Consider the following 18,885-nt stretch of genomic DNA (forward strand, 5'->3'; position numbering starts at 1 on the left):
CTGCATTGATGGGGAAATAAGTTACTGACATTTGTTGCTTTGTGCCTCCATTTCTGTGTGAAGGGATCAGAGCTCAGAGTTTGAGGAACACTGACCTAGAGGGTAGAATTTTTATCCTAGAAGTTGTTGGTTTGATTTTGTTTTGGTTTTGCTTGACAGGGCATACAAGGGATGAGAGGCAGGGATTTAGGAGTATTAAATCTTTTTTTAATATATAAATGAAAAAGACAATAAGCAACAGTATTTTAACCAGAAACCTGAAATCCCTTAAAGGTGGTTTGGCCATAACATTCTTATTCAGGTTTTTACTTAGTACCCATTACTAAATTGTCAATTGTTAACTTGTATATATCACGTTTTGTTCAGTAATCCCCCCTCCATTTTTTTTTCTTTTTGGTTAGGGAAGCATGAGCTCGTAGGAAAAAACAGAAAACAATGCTTTTGTAAAAGACCAGGCATTATAAAATCCACACATACCACTGGCTGGACATGCGAATAGGCACCTATGTATTTGGATAATTATGGATATGCTTTTAGTCCCAGAATGGGTTTGTACACGTACAAAAACACAGTTTTAATGTACCAGCTATACTCGCTCTTGAGGTGGAAGTTAGAATATCAAAAATATTTCTCTATCTCAAACTGAAACATTTTAGAACATTTGTTTTTACGTTTATTTCATTCTAGCTTAAAGGGTGCAAGAATTTTGTATTGTCTCAATCTTGTATGTTTGCTTTAGTAACAGACATGCTATCTTCATATAAATTTTCTGCTAATTTAACCAAAGAGAAATATAAAGAGTCATTAAGGCAAGTAACCCTTTTTCAGTAAGTAGACTCAGCATATGATGTTTGAAAACACCATTAAATTCCTTAATGTGTCCAGAGCTTTCATATGTTCACGGAAAACTAAGATAAATTCCAAAAATGCATTTGCAATTACAAGCAACATTTTAAATGTTACATGTTGACCCAGCCACTGGGTTTCCATCACCTTTTCTGAGTAATGTGATTAGCCATAACATTATCTTAAAAGTATGTTGTGTACCCTCTAGCAAAATAATATAGGCCAGAGGTAAGAACTTATCTGCCTTTTATATGGTAAAGACACTGAAGTTATTCTGCTACTCATGAAAATAATCAGTTGTTGGAAACTTTGCAATTAAGGAAAATAGAATCTTCCTTCCCTTAACCATAGTGGTGCACTTCCAAGTAATGAAAAAAAAGCATCACCTTTTTTCAGCACTGCTGTCTTACGTTACCTCTAGCGCCAGGGTCTAGAAACTCCTGCACACCTGCTGCTCACGCTAACCAAAGCAGCCGCATTAAGCAGCCGCAGCCCTTTGCTCAGTGAGTGATGTGCCCATACTTGGAGATGGGAGTTGGCACTAAGGCTGCCTATACACAGAATTTAATTTGGTGACTTCAGGCATGGTTGGAAGGATATGTTATTTATTCCTGAAAAGAGCAAATGTACCGCAGAAACTTTTAGGTAGACATACTTGTCTATTTTTTATATGCGGCAGATTTGGCCCAGTGTCCTTATTGCAAATTAATGTCAACAATAAAAGGATAATGGATTAGAGTTCTAGCAAAAACTTCCCCAATAAATTCAGCCATTTGCCAAGTCAGTTGATGCCCTACTTTCAAGACTGTCATAGCAAGCAATTCCGAACAGTCTCTGCTTATTAAAAATGGAGTACTAAAATCAATATAGCAATATCTTGTTGGAGAAAATTCAATTTATCAACAGGTTTGTCATTTTAAAGATGATTAAAGGAGTTGTTTATTAGGCATCATCTAGACTTAGAAATAGTTGGTGTGAAAATAATAAGACATAAGCCACGATAGACTTACAAATCCTTCAATTACATCAGGGAGTGGATATTTTTCTGTAAGTGTAGACCAGTATTTCCTATCTTTACTATCAGTCACCAATTACATATTAAAAACTGGTACCCCTCACACATTTCAGTTGCTCATGGGCAGACCCATTATTCAGAATCGAAGCGCATATCAAATTGTTAGAAATACCAAGTGTGCTAACATTCTCACTAATGCCTTGTAAGAAATACTTACTCTGATCTGTAAGACTTCATTTTTGGAAGCTCCAGTCCAACTTCTACCTAAGTTCTATGTAGTTCATAAGAACATAAGCACACAAACTATTTTCCTTTTCTGCAGGCAAGGAGAACAAATCTATGAGAGTGAACACTAAAACATGTCTTCATCTAGGATAAAGAGAGCAAGGTTGTCTTTACATTGAAAATAAAACGTTAAGTACCTTTCGACTTCTCGGCTGTAATTCATCAGGAATAGGATTGTGAACACACCAGTGTGTGTGCAAACACCCAGAGGTGGGGAAGGTACCACTTCAGTAGCATACAGGAGCTTTCTCAGCCTGTGGTTTGCACACTGTAGAGAAGGAAGAAGGTGCAAGAAATAAGGGGAAAAGCAATTGCTAATAAATTGAATGCTGATTCATAACTGACAACAAGCCACTATTTTAAAAGATTCTACCTGGGAAGATAATAAAAATGAACTTGTTTCAACAGATTAAACATTCTTGAAACTCTCTTTAGACTATATATGATAAAATGTTCCTTAAAAATGAACTTGCCTTTTATGTCTGGAAAGCTAAGATCCTACCTAAGCTAAACTGTACCCCTATTGGAAAAGCATTCAGTTCTATGCTGATTCCTAGCTAACTTTATCCCATAACTCCTTTTTGTCTTTTCCCCATGGACTCCTTTGCAAAGCGAGAAAAATCTGTATTTTTGGTAAGCACAGTGACAAAGCAAAACAGAAGGAAACCGATGGTAAATTAGCATGATGCAAAAATTGCTTTTCTAATAACCTTTTTCAGAATAGTGTCTCACCATTTCTTTATATTTGAGCTAGTGGAAAAGCATCTTTCACTGCATAAAATAAGACATGTTTGGGAACGATATAAGAGTAAAAAATTGATTCTTGGAATTCCAGACATTGTGTCATTTTGATTACTTGTAAAAATACTAATTTTCATAACTCCTCTATATGTAGAGATGTTCAGAAGATTAGAATATCAAACAACCAGCTCTTTCCCCTTAGCCATGCAATCTGAAAGCACAGCAGGTAATGTGGAATGGCGGGAGAATTAACACAGTATCTCTTGAGCAACTTTTAGCAGAAAAGTGCTCATAAGTGAAGCCTTAGGAAGCTTTCTGACTGGAAGAATTTCGCATCTACAGTAACTGGAATGATGACAAATAACCACGTAACCCCAGGTGTGGAACCACCAAAGGAGGTGAGGGCTGTCCCCATGCTGCCAGTCAGCCTGCAGCTCCAGTTCATGCTGCAGACCAACCTTCCCCATCTTCCATCCAACTTGCACATTGACTCTCAGAGACTTGAGTTAGAGGCATGCTGAAACACAGAGGAGATTCTTCTAGCTAAGATATAATTTATAGCTATCAGCATTAGGGAGATCTGTTTTTTAATATTTTTTTCCCAACTTGCATTGTTGGGAAAACAAAGGTACGTTTAGGATGGGATCTGCCTGTTTTTACTTCTACCTTTACTGCAGCTCTTCTTCTCAACATAAAAAAACTACACAAACGTTTTGGAGACAGATAAAACAGAGTAAAGTAAAACAGTCCTCTGTTAAACAGAAACAGTAATATTTGTTACTCGAAAAGCTAAGTTATTCACCTTTTTTAAAGAACTAGAACAAAACATCTCCCTTCTATTAAAAAAAAAAAAAAAAAAAAACACTAAAAAAAAACCAGCAAACTATGCTACTAGGCAGAATAGCTCATGATTTTTGCATGTCACAAAGGATTTGCCTTGACATATAATAAATTTTATTGAGGTCAAATTTCAAGTTATCTAAATACTAGTTTACCTCCAGAGATACAGGGCTCAGGAAATTATTTTGCAATAATTATGTTTTTCCTTGGCAGTGATTTAGGAAGCAACTTATGAAATATACTGCTCTCAAACACTTGTTACACTTCTGCTAAAAAAAGCTAATAATACTTTTATCCCTTTCCTGGCTAAAAAGTTGAGCTGTATAAATTCTTCTTTTCATCTCATGCAATACCAGTGAAGTATTACCAGGCTTCTCTGATGTACAACGACATTGCTCGGCACCCGCTCACAGACACCCAACCTGTTCCCAAGAGACATCAGCCCCCCATCAGCTCTCCCAGTTTTAGGGTTGAGCCCTGGTGAGGAACATTCCTCTGAGCAGCCCAGCTCAGCTGGCCTGCCTGTGTCCCCTCCCAGCTCCTGGGGCACCCCCAGGCTCCTCGCCGGCAGGGCAGCACAAGGAGCCCAAAGCCCTTGGCTCCAAGTGAGCACTGCTCAGCAGCAGCCATCAGGGTGTTACCAACGTGATTCTCAGCCTAAATCCCAAACATGGCACCACACCAGTACTGGGAGCAAAACGAGCTCTATCCCAGCAAAGAAACAGAACAAGTGGTCAGAGGATATCACAAAGCAGCAGCGGTCACTTCATTATTTTAGAGGATTTATGAAAACTTAACAGGCATAGAAACGTAGAGCTTCTTAGCAGCAAAAAGAATTAGAGAAACGGGGTCTTTGGGCTCTTGTAAAATTGCATCATTAAACTTAATAATGGTATGTTTTGACTGCGGTGTAAAACAGATAAACTTTGTATGCACATCTTTTACCCTGCTCAGAAAGCCGTATGCTTCTCAGTCATTCGGACAGCAAGCTAATGCTCTGGATGCACCACAGCAAGAAGGTTTTGCCAACTCATTAATCCAGGCCTGGGTGTGAGGACAGGCATTTCGCTTTCTCTTTCTATCTACAGAAGTCAGTAAAAAAAAAAAAAAAAAAAAAAAAAAAGGAAAAATTTTATTTCTATCTATGTATCTATACAAATGCATACTTAGAGAGAGATGCATATACACGTGTGCATAGATGGATGGATGCAGGTAAATAACGTGGTGAGTGTATTAATAATCTACACTTTACTACACTGTTATTTACAACTTAGTTTGAAAAATATTTCCCAGACTAATTTAGTGCAGCCTTCTTGTTAATGCTACATACAAATAGTGAAGTAGAATATAAAGCAACAGCTTCAAAAAGAATTTAAATCAATCAACTAGCTATACCTCATCTGTTCAGCAGGGAAATTCTGAAAGTTTTATTAGGAAAGGAAGCACTGAAGAGAAAATACAAGCAAAATAAAGATATTAGAAAGTATGGATACATTTATCAATACCCAATCAACTGAGATATTATCTGAAGTCTGTCTTACTACAGAAAAATATAGGGGAAGTGAACCACTGATTTCAATATAAGTGCTATAAATTTCCATCTGATTGGGATTCCATTGGAAAACCACTGGCATTTCAACCAAAGCACTCTGCAGAAAGAGCTCTGAAATCCAGGCAGCTACCAGGAGTCAGTGCATCTTAATACCACTCATTAAATAGCGACTCAATTAGAGCCTCGGGATTTTAACATACTCAATTTTAATTTTTAAGCCCCCCTTTAAAATGGACAGGGTGAGTTTTCATTTGTCTGTATTTCTCACCAGTTGGAAAATGTTCTTAAGCCTTCAGGTTTAAAAAAGACAGCTCTGACATCCTTTCATCAGAGACAAAAATTATTCCTAACACAGTTTTTAATGCGGATTCTTCAAACTAAAATCTTGTTACAGATTGCTAGACTAAATTAGGGTAATGGGTTCTCTAAGCCCCAGTTACTCTCTCAATTACTTATTGACTTAGCCTAATTCTAAAATAAGGTTAATGAACAAAAAGGAGCATGCAAATGTAATTTTTCCCTCTTTCTCTTCCATATAATGCTTGTAACTGTGTCACACCAAAGGATAAGACTTGTCATCTGTGGTAAAATGCAGCTATAGAAGCACAGGGCTGTGAATCGCTAAATCTAGTTACAGGCACCGTGTGTCTGGTTTAGAATGCCCCCAAACATCTTTTGTTAAACACCAGAGCAAGACATAGGTGCATGACACTTCACAACAAACTCGAGTTCTCTTCTAATAAACTGAAGTCACTCCAGAGTCTACCATTGTAAAGACAGATCCGTGAATGCTGTTGAAGCACAACCAGGTATTTATTTAAAAATCGCTGCCAGCGATCTCAGGATGGAGGCTCTGCTCCATCCTGCGTATGACCACATTTAACTTGAACTCGACACAATCCCTTCACTGTTCTACGTGGCTGAAGATACACCTGGTCATTCTCACTCTACCTTCTGCGTAACTGCATGCTGTTTACATTGATACTGCACAGTTCTGCTGCATGCAAAGAAGTCTTCTGAGGTTATGCTGTCTTTTAAGGTAACTTGTTTTCACACATTCCTCTCCCATGCTTCAGTTTGCATGCAAGTACTCACGCTGCAGGTTTCAGGATACTACAGAGCAGAAGATGATGGACACTGAGATCCAGCCTGGTTTCACAGAGCCGAACATTCTTAATGATTTATTTTTTTCACACCAAACAGCATATAATGGATCCAATGTGCAGGAAGCTCTCAGAATCAAGATATATCCCCCACTTAAAAGCCTTACTGGTCCCTGAGGCTTCAGCCAGCACTGGTGGAAGCTGTCCAGTCATAGATGCCAGTTTTTCTGCTCATCTATTTCACTAATTTGATTCTCGTTTTAAAATCTAGTGAAAGTTCTGAGATCTAATTCATCTGCTACATCTGGTTTAAATACAGTTGGAATATTTTAGATTAAGGAGAGAAGTAAACATCAACACACATACAGCAATTATTAATGCTAGACACCATACATTCTGCTGCATCTGCTTTAGCCTTCATGGTTACTAACAAGGTAAAATCCTTGCATTAATGTAGTAGCGGAAATATAATAAAGCACTTTATTATCCCTAAAAGGCAGCATGTGGCATATACACTCTGTGGGGTATTACCAATGTCCTAGGAGCAGTTTCATTCCTTCACATCCTGTGGCATATAATTGTCTCAGGCTAACCATGACCCTGCGGGTCCTCTATTAAAATTATATTTTTGTTACAGAATGGTGTATACATTATTGAAGCACATTATTTTGATCTCTGAAAATTGACATATTGTGCTCATTAGCCAGTACGCCTGAATATTTAATTTATGAGGTTTGCTCCAAGATTTTTACAGATCAGACACTTAAGGGAAGTAAACAGGCAAAACTGAAGATCAGTGAATGGCAGAGATTCTTACTGAAAATGGTGCTTTAAAAAAAAAGTGTGTCATGCCATATGCTGGAACATGTCACGTTATGTTAAGCAGGTAAATAGATTAATTGGACTCATTAACATCATTTCCTTTTTAAAACTTTTCAACTTGCAAGATGAAAAGATTATTTTAATCTTTACCCTTCTCTCTTACATTTTACATTTCTTCATACAGACCTTTTTAATCAAATATTGATGATGATGCCTGTTGTTCTTCAAAGCTCAGCACTGACACTGCAGCTCCCTCCCAGTACGTGGTACTGTATCAAAACTCTGGGATTTCCTTATCTTTAATTTTCTTCCCACCCAGAAAACTTTTTCTTTCTTTTTTTTTTTTTCTCTCTCTCTTTTTTTTTTTTTTTCCCCAAGCACAATATTGTATTTTTTCCAAAAAAAAGCACTCTGGATATGTCACTTATCTGATGGCCTTCAAGCCACATGCTGAACCTGCAGCCTCCAAACACAGTGGGGTAGACCAGAAGAAAGCTGTTTGACTGATGCAACAGACTTCACACTACTGTCCCACAGCCAAAACCACCACTTCTGAAAGCGAAGGCACGGATTACAGCCGTGTCACAAACCAAACCAAACCAAACCAACCAACCAACCAAATGATTTCAGTTTTAATTTTCTTCTTTGCGGTGGAAGTCCCAATGGTATAGAGGTGATAGCGTTATGGGATGGGTCAACAGTGCTCTCTGCTGGCAGCACGGAAAGTTTGCAGGAATTACAACTGGAATCTACCTTAAAATATAAGCATGAAATACTTTGAATATATCTATGTCTAAGGCCCAGAGACATCTACATGCAAATATATAAAATATCATGATTTACAAGTCCAAGAAAGTACGTTCTTTATTATACTGAATAAAAATTCAGAAATAATTCAGAATTATTCGGATATAATTCTGAAAATGATGTTATATGAGCAGCGTTTCTACAGTTTCCTTACATAATGTTGCATATGTTGAGCTTAAAGATAAAGGCAGGGAAAAAGCATTATGAACAATAAATATTCAAATGTACAAAGATACACCAAATGCACTTGAATGTTCTGTAGAAAGCAATTGCTTACAAACAGTTAAGAAATACAATCCTTATGCATGCATACAGAAATACTGCAGAACAAGGACAGAGCTCTCAAATTTTCCATGATAGTTTGTAAAAAAATCTGTACAACAGTTGTCTCCTATTTAGTATCAATCTCTTCTTTAAGATAAGACTTCAGAAACAATTATGCCGTTTTAAACAACTGTTAAATACCTTAGAAGAATATCACTGAAATATCTTTTATTCTCTATCATAAGTCCCCTGTTAACAACTTCTAGAAAATCACAACAGCAGCATAAAACTACTTCTAAAACTAACTGGGTGCCATAAGCACAACATTAGGAAAAGTTATGTTCTTCTCCAGGCACTGCTTTGAAATAAGGGAATGTAATCCTTGTGCAGAGAACTAAGCAGTGTGCTTTACTACATCTCAACTCCTACTTTGGTGTGGTGCTTAGTCACAGTCCTAAAGTCAGATTTCAAATCACAGACATACCCTGGAGTCTATGGAAACTCTTTTCCAACCCTGAAGCAGTCTCTGCTTTGCACAAGAGAGATACAAGCGGCTTACCACAGCACAATCAATCCAAATCAATGGGAACAATATTTGTATCGCAGAAAGCGTCTGGTCAAGATACTACAAACAACAACAACAATCATTAAACGAAAGGAATGTGCTTGGAGTACTCAGAAAAAAACATTAATCATTTTGCTGCTGTAATTAGAAACTCAAGCTCGGGTGACCTGAGCTACAGCCAGAAGTGTTGCACGGGACAATCCCCAGGCAGAAAGCAGTACAGCCTGGCATTAAAGCTTACTGATCCCTGGGAGACAGAAGACAATTGTATATTTATTTATGCATTTGTGAAGCACTTTGAGACCCCTAGATGGCAGATGCTAGGGACAAGTTAATATTAGTATTAATATTTTAATGTCTCCATGGAGCCCTGGTCCCTCTATGAACCTCCTAGGGCCACTAGTTGAGCAGAAACCTGATGGCACAAGATGTGTCCCTTAGGTAGGATCCGGGTCACCTGCTGCCCTCGCCACATTGACACCAAACAGCAGAAAGCTAAGTCAGGACAAAGCAAGTGGCATTAACAGCTCAGGTGCTGGTAAAGGAGCAGAAAGCCCACCCCTCTGAGCTTGCAGAGCTGCTGTCGTATTCCATAAACCATCACATTCAGGAGGAAAATACAGAAGCCAGGTGGCAGGCAACAGAAATGTGGTTATTGCAGGATATAAAACTGGGGCATTACAACACCTTCAAAACACTCTTCAATACTTGGTGATTTGCTTCTCTACCCAGCGCTAGGCCTTCTTTGACTGTATCTATTTTCATCCCAAAGAAAGAAACGTCTAATGCCACAGATAAGATCCAAGGACACCATAGCAGGGAGCCATACACAATTGATTTTCTCGCTTCCTTACATTCAGTGCTGCTCCACTGGCAGGCACTGATACAAGTTAAAAAATGTTCTTGGAACTGATCTTCAGACCACTGATACCTGAATAAATCCAAAATACCAAGAGACTATTTTGCTATTTTGTCAAGACCATTGGGAAGCAGAGAGCCTGCTGAAGAAAGGTGACAGTGAGCTGCTGTCGTAGCAAGGGACTGAAAGGCAAAGAATCCATCTCTGCTCCTTTGCCTTTCCTCTTGCACTCCTTGCTTACACTCCTAGCATGGCTTCACTCCCAAACAGGCTTCTCTTTCTGTCACTTTTCCTGCACGGGGTTTTGAAGGCTGTTTAATCATAGACTAAAATGTAAAGATGTAGGACATGAAAGAACTTCTGAAAATTATGTAGTTCAGGACTAGTTGTGGAAGAAAAGAGTAAGTGAGCAAGATAGATGGTTAACTAGGACACAACAAAATGTTTTCATAAGTGCAGGGTTGAAGAATAACATTAGGAAAGATTGTTTCATCTATTTTTTTTTCTAATGGTCATAAAAATCTGTGCAGTTCCAAGATAAACACACATCAAAGAATTTGTGTTTATTAGTTAAGGACTTCTATTGATCTTACTTGTGTTCCACCTTTCAAACAGCAGAATCTGGACTTCTTTGTGATCGTAGGACTAGCAGGTTACACAGGTACCACATGAGTATTGAGATCTTCCTTAGAAATGTAGTATGGAATATACATGTATTAGCATGCCTGTCTTGCATCAAGATAAAGAGAGACAATAATGCTGCTGGGGAATTATGTGCACAAAGCTCTGTGAAGCAAGAATTAAAATGAATGAGATTAAATAGAAAATAACTACATCAGGAATATGTTAATAATTTAATTAAAGCCGACCAAAGTTGAAACATTCCACAATTAAGGCTAAAGCCCATCAACATTCTCTGTTCTACTTGGGGATTTTGCCATAGGTAAAATTACCTGTTTGGAAATACTTCTCAATGTTTGAGGAAAATTGGGTCAACTAAGAATGTGGTACGATCGTTAACTTTGAAAATGTTGGATGCAGCTGTTTTCTCAGGCAGACTTTTACTGATGCTTTGATATATGTTTTCTTTGCTGCACTCTTATTTCTGGTGGATAAAGTAAACGTCAATATCGATCCTTTTGAAAATGAGGAGGGGGAAATACTGCTTTCTTTTTTCCTAAGCTTGTTTGCTATGTAATTATCCTTACATAAATATATTTATTTAACTTTACTAAAAAACGTTAAGTCAAACATAAAGGTAAAACAAAAATGTTATTAGCAGAGCAAGGAGCAACACGAAAGCCAAGACTGTGAAGGTCTTAGCACCAAAGATTAATTTGACAAATTAAGGAAATAGTTATACAGATCTTAACAGATCTTTTATATTACCTTTTTAAACTACCCTATAACATTTTATCCAATCCACCGAAAGGTATAAAAATTTAATTATATGCTCTTTGGAGTAGTAGGTATTGTTGTCTGTATCAGGCTGAGTCAACATCTTTCTCAGAAGACACCCCTGTCTTCCTACCGTGTATTTTATAGGAAAACATACAAAATACAGAGAATACCACCGAGCCGATTTCTATGCCTGAGGCCCGTTACAAAACCACATGCAACTTTGCTGTCCACAAGACCAGCTCAGTTTGATGTTCGAAAGTGACCGTGCACCATCACTTTAAAGGCTCAGTACCATAAAATATAGAGAAGCCCTATTTATCAGGAGCTTCAAATAATGAGTAAGATCAGAACCTACTTCTTCTCCAGCCACAATCAAAGGTGTGCATAGTTAAAACACAATAGAATGTTTTCTGCTGAAAAAAAAGCAAGGCAAACTTCGTTCTTTCTTTCGTCATTTTTTGCATGACACCTTCCTACTGATTGTAATGCATCTGCAGACTCTGTAGGTGATTGCACTAAGCAATACTATGTCTTACAACTATTAAGTGGTTACACTAAAAGGTACACTTTTAAAGGTCATCAGATGTTGAGCTTGTATATAAACCAGACAATATCCTGAACTGCAATAGAGAATTTCACACAGCAGTATGTTAATGCTTCCCATAATCAGGCACTGCCTTATACAAACACTACAGGTCAGAAAGTCTCCAGATTTTTTTATTTAAAAAAAAAAAAAAAAAAAAAAAAAAAAAAAGCTTAACATTTTCATCTTTTCTCTGTATGTAATCCAAGTAAATGGCAAATGTAAGACACTTCTGTTCTCCTTGTAGTGAGCAAACGCCCTTAACAGAACTGCCGATCAGAAGTCACTAGTAAGGGTGGGGGATGTTGACACTCTTAAGAAAAGAAATGGACAGGGACCAACTGGGACCAGCATCTGGATTGGTATACGTGGCTGCTCTTCACAGAATCACAGAATCGTCTAGGTTGGAATAGACCTTCAAGATCACCTCGTCCAACCTCTGACCTAACACTAACCAGTCCTCCACTAAACCATATCACTAAGCTCTACATCTAAACATCTTTTAAAGACCTCCAGGGATGGTGACTCAACCACCTCCCTGGGCAGCCCATTCCAATGGGCACAATCACAACCAGAAAGCCAGTGCTTCATTTAAGCCAGAAAAGGCTGAAAAAAGGTACAAAACCTTGCATTTTTGACATTGAAGATCTTGAATTTTGTCTCTCCTGGTGACAAGTTTGTATGCCTATGCAGGAAGCTCTTATGGTTTGACTTCAGGTGTCCATCCCTCACTGCAGGTCAGAAATGAGGCATGTCAGATACTTCGTTTCATTACTGGTGTTTTTTATCTGCACTTATGTAGGGAAATTCTGTTTTAAAAGAGTCAATACAATCTCATTACAAGCATTACATTTTTATGAGGGGGAAAATGAGAAAGACAAATGTTACTCCTGTTCATGAATTTGTCTCTTATCATTTCCCCTCTCTGCTCTACAGAGAGTTATTTGATTCATATTAGAGGTTATTTGGGTCACTTTTACCTTGAGAGAGAAAATAATGGTAACCTAATTTGATATTTGTAGCAATTTAAGTAAGAAAATGAATTCTGAATATTTTGCACAGTTGCTAAATTTAACTGAGTGCTCAGTGAAGCATGAGTTTTCGAATGTGAATAAGAGGCTTTAAACCATTTCCCCTTATTTGTTTTTAAACTACATGTCTTACTTATGATACGCAATTTTATGTCATTCATATGCAGTGTACTGAAACTGAATTCAATAAACTGACCTTCTTTCACCTATTAAACTAAACTTGGTATTTAATTATTGTGCATGCAAAGTCAAGCAGAAAACTAAGGAGCATTTACAAACAAAATCACTGTGTTTTATTTGAAATGAGTAGGAATATTTATGTTTATTGCTTTTCATTAAAAAAATATTCCTCCTTATTTTCCAATTGGAATAAACAAAAAATAGAACATCTGTATCAAAGTTTAAAAACCTACGATAATCAAAAGCAGTTTTAATCTCATCCATTTAATTCTATTGCACAGTCTGTGCAACGTAACTTTTTACAACATACTGTGCAACAAAACATGTCATTTAAACTCCATAATTAGTATTACAGATAAAATGACACTGCAGCAATGTTAATTACTATAGCACTGATGTAGTACAGGATATAATACATAATAGTCATGTCTTTAATTTTAAATTGAAATGCAACAAAGCATATTATTGCTGCGCTTCCTCTTCTTAAAGTAAATGAATGTTATTCAAGTGTACCATTTGTATCCATGCAGAATGTTCTTAAATCACGATTCTGCTTTAGCCCAAGCTGGCGTATTTCACTTTCTAATGGCATAAGTTAAGGAACTTCTTACTATAGGAATCTTTCCCGGCAGTGGGAAATATGACAGAAATATATTCCATATGAAACATTTCTACAATCATTTTCTTTTTCATTACAGTGACTGTAAATCAGTTTTCAAATGAAGCGTAGCATTCAGTCTTTTTAAAAATAAAGATGAATCTTAAAGAGCATTACAGCTACTTGAGGTGTAGTAGGAACTGGAGACATATGATCAAACCATAATTAATTCTGTTCCACTACGTCTAAAATATCTGTCAATTGCAAACATAAAGCATTCAGAGTCTTGCAGAGGAGGACAATGAAAGTTTTTACCTGCAGCACCAGGAGGAGTAGGGCACCCTATTTTATGAATAATTATATCTCTGCTTTTGCACCACCTTTACTTTTGGATAACTTTGTTATAAATATTAAAAGAAGAAAAAAATGAGTTAAATTTCAGATTTGTTCCGAGTATACTTAAATAATTTATGCCAGCTGAAAGGTACCCATTTTCAGTGGAGAAATTTTGTAATGAAGTCATTATTCAGATCTCACTTAAAAAAGTATTCTAAAAGCCTACTTATTTAGAAGTATAATAATCCTATTCATTGTGTTAACCATATGCCCCTGGATAAAACATGTACACCTAGATTTAGCAAAATATTTGAATATACAGTATAAGGTTCAAAGCAGAACTTGAAGTATATCCTCAGGTTGTGTATTTCATCTCACAACAATAAGAGACATTGCCACATTGAAATGAAGGCGTGTAAGGTGCAACAGCTTGAAGTACATGTAACAGGTTTCAAGGATTTACAAATGATATTGACAAAATGCTTTTTTTTTTTTTCCTCCAATATTGTTTAGGTCAGCGGGACAATGTATAATACAGGGAGACATGTATCTCTACGATTAGACAAAGAGCATTTGGTCAACATCTCTGGAGGGCCGATGACATACAGCCACCGCCTTGAGGAAATCCGGTTACACTTTGGAAGTGAAGACAGCCAGGGATCAGAGCACCTACTCAATGGACAGGCTTTCTCTGGGGAGGTATGTCAGCACATGTGGAGTTACAAATGAACCAGCCTGAAAGGGCACACTTTCCTTTTCTGCCTGAAGGTATTTGTGAACTTATTTGTACTCATAAAAATCCCCACTTTATCCAGTGGGAAATTCATTTTTTGGTTGTCGGCTGTGTTGTTTTTTTGGCCCATGCATTGCCATGTGAGTCATATCTAAAAATGAAACTGTGGTATTAATTGCACTCCTAGATACCATATATTCACAAACAAATAGCTTACAAAGTAATTGAGTAAATGCAAATACAAGACTAACCATGAAGTAACACTTAATGGTTAGTCTTGAATAAGATGCTCTATTTTATTAAATAAAATGCTAATTTACTGCTCACTGGCATGTAACATTTTACATTGACCATTGTTCTGCCTTCAATTTATGTAAGAAATAAGGTGAAACTTAATTTTACTGATGGTTCCACAGAACTCTGTTGCTCTGCTGAAGAAATACACCCCGCAAGTAAACAATAGCAGAATCAGTACTTACTTTATCTTTTAAATGCATATCTGTAATTATCCCAGAAAAGACTGTAATTTGATGATCTTGATAACTACCTGCAGGACAGCTCATTACTTCTGTCAGGTAAACGTTTTAGCCTTGGAGTACTTTTTGAAGATATATAGGAAAGTTTGCAGATTTTCTGATAAGCAAAGCAGAATTTTTTCACTCTTTCTATGTACGAGAAGAGTCTCAAGGGTTTTGCAGCACCTCATCCTCCATCAGCCCATGCCATGACCATGAACCAGCGTGCAACTTTGCTCCACAAATAAGGCAATGCTTCAGAGTAACTGTCAATTATTGCAGGGATTATTTTTAAAGATACTCCAAGTACCTTTTACCATTCTTTCAGAAGACCAAAATGAATAGTTTGTCATAGTAAACAACTTATTTTGCTAGGGAAGAATAACCAAATTACCATCTGCGCTATCTATCACAGGTTCTGGTGACGAGACAGTTAACTCATGGCAATTTCTGTGGCATCGTGCAACAGCAGTTATTTAAGAGTAGCACATTAACTGCAGAATTGTCAAATAATGTTGTAATTGATGGTAATTATTTGCTTTGATAAGCTCTGTAGATATATTAATATAGCCAGTGGCAGCTTTTTCATGAAATTATTCATGCCTTACGCAACTGCCTTCCCATTGCATTGTTTAAATTCTGTGATGAGTGGACTTATAATGTATTGCTCCTTTAAGAGCTGAAAGTTAGGATGTAGTGTTGTAGTAAACAAGGTCTTTGCTTTGCTAAACAGATTTACAGAAGGCTATCCAAACAAAAACTGAAGAAAGCAAAAATCGGGTTGAAACATATCAGGCATTTGGTATGATGTTATCAGTATGGTTTCAGGTATTTTTAAAGAAGTAGACAAGATAGAAATTCATCACTCATAGACTATAACAAAAGTAAACATGTAGAGCACTTATTTTATTTCCTATACTTAATGTTAATAACTTCGCTAGTCACTTCTGGCTTCAAAAGTTTTGAAGAACATTAATAAATGCAGCTGGCACTGGACTGAAAGACTTTTATTATCTTTTCTGAAGACTAGACATGACAGTTTATGACATTTTAATACTCCTTCAGCTCTATTCCTGCAGCCAGGATAATACTAATTTAAACAACATTCACATGGCAACAGGAAATTTTGATTCCTGAAACAACCAGATATTAAACAGCTATATTTGAGCCACTGCCCTATTCTGCTTGAAACATCACTAACTGATTTAAAAAAGGTTCACATCAAAATAGCAAAAGAGGCAGTGAGACTTCAAAGTGGAGATAATGTGATGGTTTCCTGGATGAGAGCAGGGTGGCAAAGCAGCTGTTTGGCTGGGACAGCTACAGAAGCTGCTGACCCAGCTGCCCACCCATTTGAGGGATGCCTGACTGCCTGTGAACAGCCGCTGGAGTTCACAGCACAGTCCACGGTGAAACCAGTGAGCTTGAACCTTAGATGATGCAGAGCTAAGTTGTCACACTTGCCAGCTGGAGCCCCAGTTTAAATGCCCTGAATCTTTTCCAGGCAGCACCCAGCCCATTTACATGCTGAGCAGAAAAGTCAGCTTCCTAACTTGGTTTGCCAACATCAGCAGTGAGACAGCACGATTAGCTTCCACTACCCTCAGTGTTCCCTCAGGAGTTTCTAGACCAGGATCATTGCCTTCCTATTACTTCTGACTTATTGCAGGAATACATTTTGTTATTATTAAAATTTGGTATTATTTGCTTACAGAGACCTCAAGTTTTTATTAATAAAAGCATAAAATCCAGCTAAGTGGAAACCACTGTAAGTCAGTAAGTCACGCGCAGCTGGATCCACAGCATATGCAGGTTTCATCTAGTTATCTGAATTCCTCCTGCAGTGAATGGAAAGAGATTGGCATCTTCAGAGGATGATCATTCCTGACAGCCAGAGACATATCTCTTAGGACAGGACAAATCACCCTGTGGAAATGCATCTCCCCTGACAACGGAGCAGAGACAAGCAGCTGGCCAAGTAGCTTAGGCTAGATGCCTCCTTTGCAGATGCTGAGATGAATTCTGTCCTTCAAGGATGTGCTTTTCAAAGGTTCAGATAGCTGTTGTGGGCAGCCAGACAGGTAAGCTCCAGTAAGGTCAAGTATTAATTACTAATTTGAATCTGCATCTACACAGTTAAGCTTTAATAATAAACCAAATACCGTTTCCAAAGTACAGGCACCGAGTCAAATCAATCATGTTGACTAGCATGGGTACAAATTTTCAGTGAAGGATGGCAGCTGACAACGTTCTTAGGATATACATTCATCCATACAAGTGCTGTCTGTATAAATAAGTGATTTTCAATAAGCTCCCAGCACTGAGAGCTGTAATGTTTACAGCTCTCAGCAACTATAATAAGAAAACTATAGACGAGTTACCTGACTTTATGGTTACAGAGTACATGATGGTATAAGGTAACATGTTTCAGGTTCACTGCTGCTAATTATTATCACTTCTGTGGTGGGTGATACTGTCAGAAGAGATGGGATAAAGAAAAATAACGGCATAACTGCATTAGTTTAATTTGTGCAGGTAACCACAGCAATGAAGAATTGCTACCCTGAGCTTTAGCAGGTGAAGGCAAGCAGAGAAAAATCATTGCAGGATTACACTGGTTGGTTGCTAATTGCACACTAACACCCACAACACCGTTCTGTTGCTGCTGCTCTTATTTGTGTTGGACAAGATCACTGTGGAGTTCACTGCAACCTCTAGTTTGCCATGGAAACAATGCCCAGGGATGAAGTTACTCAAGCAGTGCGATGCAATCAAGTAGACCACAATCAGCTCGTTGTTCCTCCTCCTCTCTCCTCCCATCCATTTCTGTCCCCTCACTTTCACTGATGCTGAATTCTCCAGTGCATGTTAAAGTCAGTGTTTTGGAGAGAGAAAAGGGACCCTGGGCAGCAGCTGGGCGAAAGAGCAGTGCACCTGCAGCAGCACTGGCAAACTGCTAGACTGCCTCAAACACCCCAAGTGAAATCCAAATCAGAGAAGGCAGAAGCTGTCAGATGGCCTCAGCACATCTTGAACTAAGAGCAGTGTGTTTACATATCTGGAAATCCAACCTAAGATGCATGCTAAGCAAGAGGTTTGTTAGAACTTTTTTTTTCTTTTCCTAATGAAGATGTTCCACAAGTACAGAGGCACTCGGAGCAAGCTGGAGAGCACTGGAGCAGTACCATGGAATGAGAAACAATCTAGAAATAGCAATTTGCTTCAAGAAGTACTGTGTCTGAGTGATACTGAGAGACTTGTAATTTCCAGGCTTTAACATCTAACTAGGTGTTAAAGGCTGTCAGGAGAGATCTCTACAATAATCTGGTTACCTTTTAGCCTATAATTATAACTTTAATAGACAGAATAAGTGAACTAATGCTTAAATAGCTTGAGTATAAGGGCTTTAAAATTGTGTATCAGATTATTGACAATATGTTTGACACTGCTAACATGGAAAGAATGCAAGGCTTTGGAATATTTAAATAAATTGAGCATTTGCTTGTCCCTCAGATACATAGTTGAGTGCATTCAATTCTCTACTCCTTGCATAAGCATCCTACTTTATTATAACAATTAAAAGAAAATCTTGGCTCAAGCAAAGTCCCCAGCTAGGACATGAATCAATCTTGTCTGCTGCCTAATAACTCTATGCAAAACTGCTTCTAATCCTTCCGAGTCTGTGTCATTTAACAAAAGACCCTTCTTTCAGACAGAGGCAGCAGAAAATATGGCTGAATACTGCTGCTGTTCAAGCTCTGTCTACATTGTTAAAATAAAAATTAAATAGATCTGAACATCCAAAAGGT

The 18,885-nt window shown here is 37.7% G+C and overlaps 2 protein-coding genes across 7 annotated transcripts in view; one reads left to right on the forward strand and one right to left on the reverse strand.

Moving 5' to 3' along the window:
• CA10 (carbonic anhydrase 10) overlaps window positions 1-18,885 on the forward strand; it is a 200,536-nt gene that overhangs the window by 141,168 nt on the left and 40,483 nt on the right. For both annotated transcript variants that reach the window (XM_084492226.1, XM_084492227.1), the window contains one exon: window positions 14,342-14,527. In XM_084492226.1, coding sequence (XP_084348352.1) covers window positions 14,342-14,527 — 186 coding nt within the window. The remainder of the gene's footprint in view (window positions 1-14,341; window positions 14,528-18,885) is intronic.
• The window catches only part of LOC311420889 (uncharacterized protein), a 210,166-nt gene that overhangs the window by 84,240 nt on the left and 107,041 nt on the right, over window positions 1-18,885 (reverse strand). For all 5 annotated transcript variants that reach the window (XR_014684588.1, XR_014684589.1, XR_014684590.1 and 2 more), the window contains exon 2: window positions 2,284-2,414. Coding sequence is in view for 1 of the 5 variants with exons in the window: in XM_084492228.1 (XP_084348354.1) it covers window positions 2,284-2,414 (131 nt within the window). In the remaining 4 variants the exon portion in view is untranslated. The remainder of the gene's footprint in view (window positions 1-2,283; window positions 2,415-18,885) is intronic.

Source organism: Aythya ferina (assembly GCF_964211825.1).
Source record: "Aythya ferina genome assembly, chromosome: 18".
In the NCBI taxonomy this organism is placed as follows: domain Eukaryota; kingdom Metazoa; phylum Chordata; class Aves; order Anseriformes; family Anatidae; genus Aythya; species Aythya ferina.